Raw genomic sequence first — 8,487 nt, 5'->3', positions numbered from 1 at the left:
GCACAAAAGAAATGTCACTTCTATGCAGGAAGAATATTTGCTTGATTTATAGGCCAAGCCAGATGCTGAAGCACCTATCTAAGAAGTCTTCCAGCATATGGCTACTCTCCTAAACTGGGACCACATAAATAAGGCTAAGATATTCACTGTATTTACATGTTACATCGAGACAATTAGTCTCAAGACTAAGAAATCTACCTCTACATCAGCTTTAGAATATGCAAAAAATAGACATCTGCTCTGTCAAAGAAGGGATGTGTTTTCATTCAAAACATTAGAGTTCAAAACTTGGCGTCATCAGTAAAAAGCTAATAGACATTTTCAAATTATATAAACCAAGTATCTAAATAGAAAAGGTCTGATAGTGAAGTGAATGCATCCACATAAAATAAAACTCTTTAAAATGGAATGTAGCCAGTTTCTAAATACATTCAAATATTACAGTGTTTCTATAAATAGAAAACTAGATAGTGCGGAAGAGCTGAAGCAGTCCTTTCGCAGTCGTTCAGGTGTATAATACTTCTCCCTCTTTCCTATCATTAATACACAGTTGCTTGAGCTACAGCTGCTCCAGTCTTTGGAACAGTTCAAGTAACTTCCCCTCGTCTCTCCTTTGCATCCCTCTGTCTTCCATTTTGGCTTCACAGAGTTGTCCAGGCATATCTTGATTTCATAAAGTTTTAGGAGAAATGTCATGTGTCCCAAACTCTGTTGGTGCGTGTGCATCCAATCAAGGAAGTGTATCATAAATTCACTGTGGTCCTTTGATTGTCACTCAGGCAGTGGGACATCTCCAGTCCCGGTGTTCAGCCAAGAGAGGCTATGTGCTAACAAGATCCCTCTTACTTGCACAGAGCCTGCTGAGAAGGATTTCAGAATACACTTGATTTATTGGACCTCGGACATGATATGGGGACTGGGAATCTGCTGCAGAGTCCTGCGGTTGTGATGGTTTGCTTTGACTGCTGAAATATTTCCCCAGTGTATAGTGCCTTGATAACGTCATTGTTCTCTGAGGACTTTCTTCAGAGGGATTGGATTTCACCACCTGCAAAAGAAGTGACATATGTGAGTACTTTCTGCCTGCACCTAGGAGGATACACAGCTGTGTGTACAGAAATGCTAAGACAGCTCTCCAGAAAGCAGGTCCTGACAGTCTAACTGTAAATTGCTCACAAGCTGTATTTTGGGGGACCAACTTCCTGTTGCATCCTAATTTGAAGTGCAAGATTTTATTAACTTAAGCCTTGAAATCTCTGTGTATAGGCCTTTTATACTCAGATGCCTCAGAAACTGTATTTATATACAGATTCTGTAATGCCTTTCCATACTAGACTCTGTTCTTTTCACTAGAGACAATGTGTCTGAACAAGAAAATTCATACTTAATGGCTTGCCGGTTTATTTACTATGGGAAAAAATAAACTCACGATAGCCTTGACTTGTGGGAAGGTTTAAATCCTGCTCTGATCCCAAGCACTTAAGGAACATGTATTGTCTGTCAGCTGTGAGCCCTGCAAGGACGTCTTATTCTCAGGTCTTGATGCCAACCTGTCCCAGTTCCACGCTGAAAGGAAAACACTCATGTCATGTGAGTTACGGTGCAATTTAACATCTCTCTCCCCAGGGCATCACACTGACATAACCATGATGTGGTTCAGTAACTTAGTGCAGAAGAATGCTCCTCCTTGGACCTCCAAATAGGTATAAAGTTCTGGCATTATGTTCATGTTATGTGGCATAAACAAATTCTCATGGGACTAATGAGGGAGAAGGTGAAAGGCAGGGTTGTCAGGAGCCCAGCAACTGGGGGTGTGGTCTCCTGTGAGATGCTGATGTCTCAGTGAGATCTCCTGTGAGATGCCTCAGTGAATACATGGTCACAATTGAATAATGAGGTGAACTCAAGAGAGGCAAAACCTCAGAACCTTGCACAGGTGCTGGACAGAGGACACTGACCCAGGCATTAGAAAATCCTGAAAGATCAGAAAAGGGGCCAGGTGATAAACTTATATTTAAAACAGTAATATGCTGACTCAATAACTTTGAAGCCCATATTTTTTTTCTGCTATATCAATCCCAGCAGACACTTGAAAAAGCAGACTTCATTTGTTAATGCATATATTTATGCAGAAGTTTATTAACTTTTCAAAATATAGTGTATATTTACTGTAACTGAACAATCAGAAACTGTTCATACCCAGTGAAGCTCATAATAAGTGAAACAACTCATACGAAATTAAGTGTGAGAGAAGGAATAACATGTGCAACGGCTTGAAAGACTGGGGAAAGAGGCTAAGAGAGAGCTGGCTGAACTAAAAAAATACCAGGAATTATCCATGTAGAAAATTAATATATCCTCTGATCAATTTGATACATCTAAGCCAAGGGCTGTTATTTGTTTTCATGCAATTACTGCAGGTTCATTTTTCTAAATTAATGCCTTAGATCTTACAACTATTTCAAAACGATGCCACCTTGAACCAATCACCCAAACTGCATTCCTGTTAAGCATAATCTCCCAGGAATGCAATTTAATGTTCACCCAGCAGCCAGCCACTGATTAAGATACCAAAATCCCAAGGTTGCTAGTCTCTATGCTGTGAACATGATTTAGGTGCCATTACATTGGGAAATAAATCTGAATTAAAAAATAGGTTCCATAGAATTCTTTATAACTGCTGGCCAATCTACTTCTCCATAGCATTTGTGAAGAATGAGGTAATTAAAAAATCAGGTATGTCTGTGTGCATGGAACTAGAAATATGTTTGGGCAAAAAGTTCCAGAGTTATGCAAGAATTTTTTGTCCCAGGTTGATCAAATCCCTTTGAGAGTTCAGATCCCTTGGCAATCTGAGGGAAGACTGTAGGGTTTACAGAGCTGCAGATTTCTGTGCTACCAGGGTGACTCGAGGTCCTCTGAAGTGGGTTGGTGGGAACTCAATTTATCAGGACAATCAGAGGAATAAACTTTCTGTTTGACCAGCTAGTGACGACTAAATGAGAACTACTGAATGCATTTATTTCTTGTTTTCTGACTACACAGAACAGTCATCCCTCCATTCCTGCACAACTGTGATTTAGCTTAGATGGCATTTACAGACAGATGCTGTCGTCTGGGAGTCTAGGAGGTTACTGTTTAAGAGAAAGTGAAATTACAAAGCAATAGATTTAATCCATCTCATCTGGTTTCATAAAATGTGAAAAAATCTGAGGTTTTACACAGTGTTCTTGGAGGCAACAGACCATTTTCCTAGTGCAAACTACTTTGGCACCTCATGAAACTCACTTGCCAGGATGCAGAAATAAACTGATGACAAAACTGTTAGAACTAATGAGGCATCAAAAGCATTAAGGACTTTCTTTTTCCTTTCCCCAAGGATCAAGTCTGGGTTTTGGGGGCTGATGGATTCTCCTGGGCACATCTATGCATCTTTCAGGCACAATGGCTTCTCAAGCCAGATTATCAAAGCTCCATGAGCCAATTTTTCCCCTGATCCTCTCCAGAAACATAGTCTCTGTTGCTTCTCCCAGGCAGAGAAGCAAAGCCAAATATGCACATAAGCTCATAGAAAATGATGGAGGAGTGCATGAAAAATGCTGATGACCAATCACATTCTGCTTTTTTCCACCCTGTTCCATACAGAGGATCTGAAATATTTCACTTTGAAGCTCTTCATTTCACTCTAAAGCTCTGTGGAAATGGCAAGCATCAGCCATGACCCATGAAGACAGCAACATCTGGATTCTAGACAAAAAAGGGTCAATATAGCCATCTGGGTGAAATGGAGGGAGGCACTTGCTCCATGGGACTACTTATCCATGCCATAAATACCCGCCCTGTGACTTACTCTTTCTCTGCTCCATTTGGACTGAGTTGTGTTCGTGCCTCTCTCATTTACTGGGCAGAGTAGATTACAGGACTGGCTAACTAACCACACTTGCTGTGTTTAGTCCCAAAGCAGGACAGAGGCCATGGCAATGGACTAAAAACATGTGAGCTGCTGAGGAGCCTGAGTTGGAAACCAGCTGTGAGGCTGACACACAGCACATGAGATCGGATGACTGATAATGCTCCCAAATGCCCTCCAGTGAGCACCAGACCAGAACAGAGCTCCAACCAGTAGCAGCTCATTGTCTCCCCACTCTCTTTGGGAACACATTCATCATCCCATAGACTGTATCTGATATTATATCTCTGTCTGTGTATTTAAGGAGAAAAATCAAAGCCTTATAGGTACTAATTTTTTAATTCTGCTATATATAAAGGTGACTGCAGTGCCTGAGAGAATTAAATATAACCCACTGGCTGCAGGAAAACAGTTAGGCTTCTTATACTAGTCCTTGGTCAGCAGAGACCATAAAGACACTTGGGAGCCTATGCTTGAATTTTACTATCACCACCACTGAATTTCAGCTTGTTATTTACACTCCTCCTAGGTTTAATTAGCCACAGTCTATTTTGTTTTCCAGTGTGTACTGTGGGTGTCTGATGAAGGAAACCTTATTCTTATATCTTTGGGTTTTTTTGATCTTTAAGGAAAATATATCACAGCTGTCCTGGCATTTCCTCACAGCAAAAATTGGTTTCCACTTCATTCCTGGTGACACAGCCCACCTTTGTACCTATGAAGCTCTATGGAATTTCTGTGCTAACCCTACAGGTCCAGGTCCTGGGACCCAGCTTGTCCAAGAGTGAGGCTTAGAGAAAAATTGGTATGACTTGGCAAAATAAGCAAAGGGATTTATCCTTTTGAGAGATTCAGAAAAAGTTTGGTGGTCTCTCTTATTTGAAGTAATTTGTTTTGACAGAAAACAAAGGCCTAAATTAATGCTGGAAACATGCTAGCATTTCACTGATGTGCATCATGGTCTTTTTATGCACTTTTGGTAACTCTAATTAAAAAAAGCCTAACCTTCTCTCTTTAAGAACTGAGTTGTGGGCTTCTGTCTTTGAAACACATATTGCTTGTGTCATTATTGTAGTCCGTAACCAGACTTCTGACATTTCTTCCAACCAGCAGCTTCTTACTCTCTAAAAGCTCTAAGCTGACTGTGAAACACCATGAAGTAATTAATTCTTGGTTTCAAAAACACATCTTTCCTTGCAACCTTTTTTTCCCTCCAGTTTTACTTTTTGGTAACAATTCTTCTCATTTTGTGTTTCATTCTATATTTCATTCTATGGAAGAACTTGCACCTGTTATCTCTCTTCTGACCAGGCAGAGGAAGAGCAATCTTCCTGAATGGTATGACGACACCTCCAGTTTTATGGTTCTAAACAGTTTGCAATAAATTCTGATAGTTTTCTAGTGTTTTGTTAAACAGACAAGCGAGATTCAGTTCATAAGAATGAAGATCCTTGTAGCATCACAGGGAATTTCTTACTGAGCTAAACATGATTTATCTATAGAAGTACCAAAAGGTTCCTCATGGGTATGAGGAACGATTTGGATGGAAGCTACAGGAATGGTCTGGTGGCCTTGGTGACAGTTCTTCAACTATCATATTACTGCCATCAGCCTTATGGCAGAGGACATCTGCTTACTTGACTCCTCAAAAATTGAACTCTGTGCTTGCATTGAGGGTCACCTGCAGCAGAAGTGCAGTTCTTCATTTGCTATGCATAAAGTACAAGAAATCTAAAACTAAAACAGATGTCTCCTTTGCACAGGGGGAAGAGCTCTCACTCTAAAAAGGCATACCACATACTCAAAATACACCTTAAAGGAAACCAGAAAACCTTTAAATACCTTGTGTCTCAAACTCTTTACTTCCACTGGTTTAGCAGCCTCTGTGCTGACTTTGTGCCTAGATACAATAAGGTGTTTGCTTATTATTTTTTTATATAATCCACAGACTCCTGTCATTTGTAATATATTGTGAAGATTCTTTACTAGAACTTCTGATGAACAGAAGAATATGTTCTGTTTCTCTACTCATATACTTTACCGTGTCCCCGTTTCACCAGTCCAGCAATTTTAAAACAGAAGACAGAATTTCTACATATTTCAGACAAAAAAGAAAACAGAACTATGGGTGTGAGTGAGAATAAGGAACTTACACTTTAACTGTACAACTCTTTGCATAGTCAGTCACTGTAACTATCCCCGATAACCCTTTCTCAGACATGTGAAAACAGATATACAGCAGTAAGATTGGTCTTTCAATTTAAAGATCCATTTTTAATGTATCTATGGTTTGGTGGGAATCTGCTGAGCTGCTCAGTTAGAGACGCTTCAGACATAAACCTGTAAGACTGAGGTATGACAAAGAAATAAACTGAGTCCGTGGAGAAGCAGTAAGGACATAAAACACATAGCAAACCATATAGGAACCTGAAAACCATGCAAAAACCTTTTGTACCGATTATCTTCGCAGAAAAGCATGCTTGTTTTTATTTCAAGGAATCCCCACTACAGAAGTTCAGCCTGTCCTGGGTGGTGTGACACCCTGAGCAGTGAGGACAAGTGCTGCCCTACCAACTGCTATCTCCATTGGTTTTATTCAGGCTTAACGTTGAGTCATGGAACCCAACCTTGTTGCACACCTTTTTGCTTCTAAGCACCTGACAGTTAAAATCTCTCTTAAATCCCTGGAAATGATATGAGCATACACTATTACCTCATGGAAATGGCAGCCACACTTCCCTTGCAGGAATTCTTTGTAACGTCCCATGGTGATGACAAAGGTGTCAACAACTTCGTAGCCAAAATTTTTTGCTGTATCCAGAATGACCAAGTTTTCATTCCACAAGTTTTGCACTTCTGCCTGCATTACAGATAAAATATTGCAAGATCTTGACAGAAGGACTGTTTAAAGGTTATTTTGTTCTGTCACTGAAATGAATACCAAAACTGCATTTTGCATAAAGTAGTTATACTATACTCCAGAAGTTAATTACTAGAAATTCACTCTTGCAAGTAGCTATTACTCCAAAACTGTTCTAGATTTTTGTGGAAATTCCTTAGAATACATCTTGCAGCACAAAAGAGAAGAATCTGAAAAAAATCCTTTAATTAAACAAAAAATCAAGTTCATTTAAATGAGATCTAAACTAAAGATCAAGTTAGCAGTAACTATAATTACTTTTCAATAGCTGTGCAGTTTCTTCCATAGAAAGAATTTGGTGTAGTTTAAAATATAGTTATTGGGTAATTGGTTTTAATATATACTTAGGGAATATGAGGTGCAATTCAGAAAAAAATCCTATTATAAAGTTGTCTGTAATGAATGGTGAAATTGTTCCTTTAAAAGAAAAACTCAGTTTTCAGCAAAAGCCATTGGGACTGTTTCTTAAAAGGATTATAGGGCCATGAGTATCTTAGAAATGGTTACGCTGAAGAACAGGTTATTATTTCTTAAGATACTGCAGGAAGGCCAGGAATAGAAAAAAGGTTAGCCATAAATTTGGCAAGGCAGTGGATTTGCCACTGAGGATAGAAGGGCTTTGAGAGTGGCTGGGGAAATCCAGAAGTCCAGAGCACCCAAACCACCTGGGTAACTTGGCATATGATTTCAATATTGAAAGGGAAAAGATTGTCCATTATGGACTGTAGCTGATTTTTTTGGATGTTTATAAACTAGAGGATGAGAAACTGAAAAAAGCAGTCTTGGGAAGCCTTTAGTTCTCTTTCTGGCCTTGCCTCACACACCTTTAAAGTTCTGCTTCTTCCTCCTAGGACCAAACTCCCCTGAAAGCTATGGCAGGAGCTATGACAATGTTTCTTCATGTTCATTTTCCTAATGTATCCTAATTTGGTCATCTGGATAAATTAAGGAAATGGTTGGAACCAGTAAGAAGACATTCAGTAAAGACAAGGCAGATAGTACTAACTTAGAGAGAAAGAATGGGTGAAATTTGACAGGGCAGTCTCTGCAGCAGAAAGAAGAGTGAAAGTACCAGTAAGTCACTGAATACAGGAGTGTGTTATGGTGTTATGTGTATAGTGTTATGGTTGCAGACAGATGTGGCCACCTGTCCCCAGTGTGACAGGAGTGCTGCACATAAACTATGAAAGCTAATAATTTTCTCTTTTCAACACCTGTGAGTGGCTGGAGCATTACAAGCCATGCTGGTAGGCATCATTTACTCTGCTCTGCCCTCCAGCACTTCCCAGCCCCGAATCATCTTTTATGTGTTCCACAGAGAACCACCCTCCAAACTGTAAATAAGAATATTGAATTGAATGAGTTACACAGCACAGTGACATGAGCCCATCTGTTAGTCTGAAGATCTTGGACATGATTTAAACAGGCTGTAACATCTGACCAACATACAAATAACAGGCTAGATTCATGGGTACATCCCAGCTGCTCTGTCATGTTCTGGCTTGATAGGTTAGATTCATAGAGAGCTGTGTGATGCAGTCACACCAGTGAATCCGATCCAGCAGTAATCATGGAGGAAGCCTGAGGAGGGTGTCTATGCTTGATGTGGTACAGAGGAGCAATCTGCCTATCTGCAGCCTTATTTCTCAACTTTTTC

General features: G+C 39.8%; 1 protein-coding gene across 1 annotated transcript in view; it reads right to left on the bottom strand.

The window, feature by feature from the left end:
* Positions 1-820: 820 nt before the first annotated feature.
* Positions 821-8,487, bottom strand: part of CPED1 (cadherin-like and PC-esterase domain containing 1) — a 145,115-nt gene continuing 137,448 nt past the window's right edge. The window contains exons 22-23 of the mRNA XM_010004304.1: positions 6,624-6,770; positions 821-1,048 (exon numbers count right to left, since the gene is read on the bottom strand). Coding sequence (XP_010002606.1) covers positions 821-1,048; positions 6,624-6,770 — 375 coding nt within the window. The remainder of the gene's footprint in view (positions 1,049-6,623; positions 6,771-8,487) is intronic.

Source organism: Chaetura pelagica, unplaced genomic scaffold (assembly GCF_000747805.2).
Source record: "Chaetura pelagica isolate M959 unplaced genomic scaffold, ChaPel_1.0 scaffold68, whole genome shotgun sequence".
NCBI classification, from domain to species: Eukaryota; Metazoa; Chordata; class Aves; order Apodiformes; family Apodidae; genus Chaetura; species Chaetura pelagica.
The sequence above is the reverse complement of the archived record's forward strand: the minus strand, read 5'-3'. Positions and strand labels throughout refer to the sequence as shown.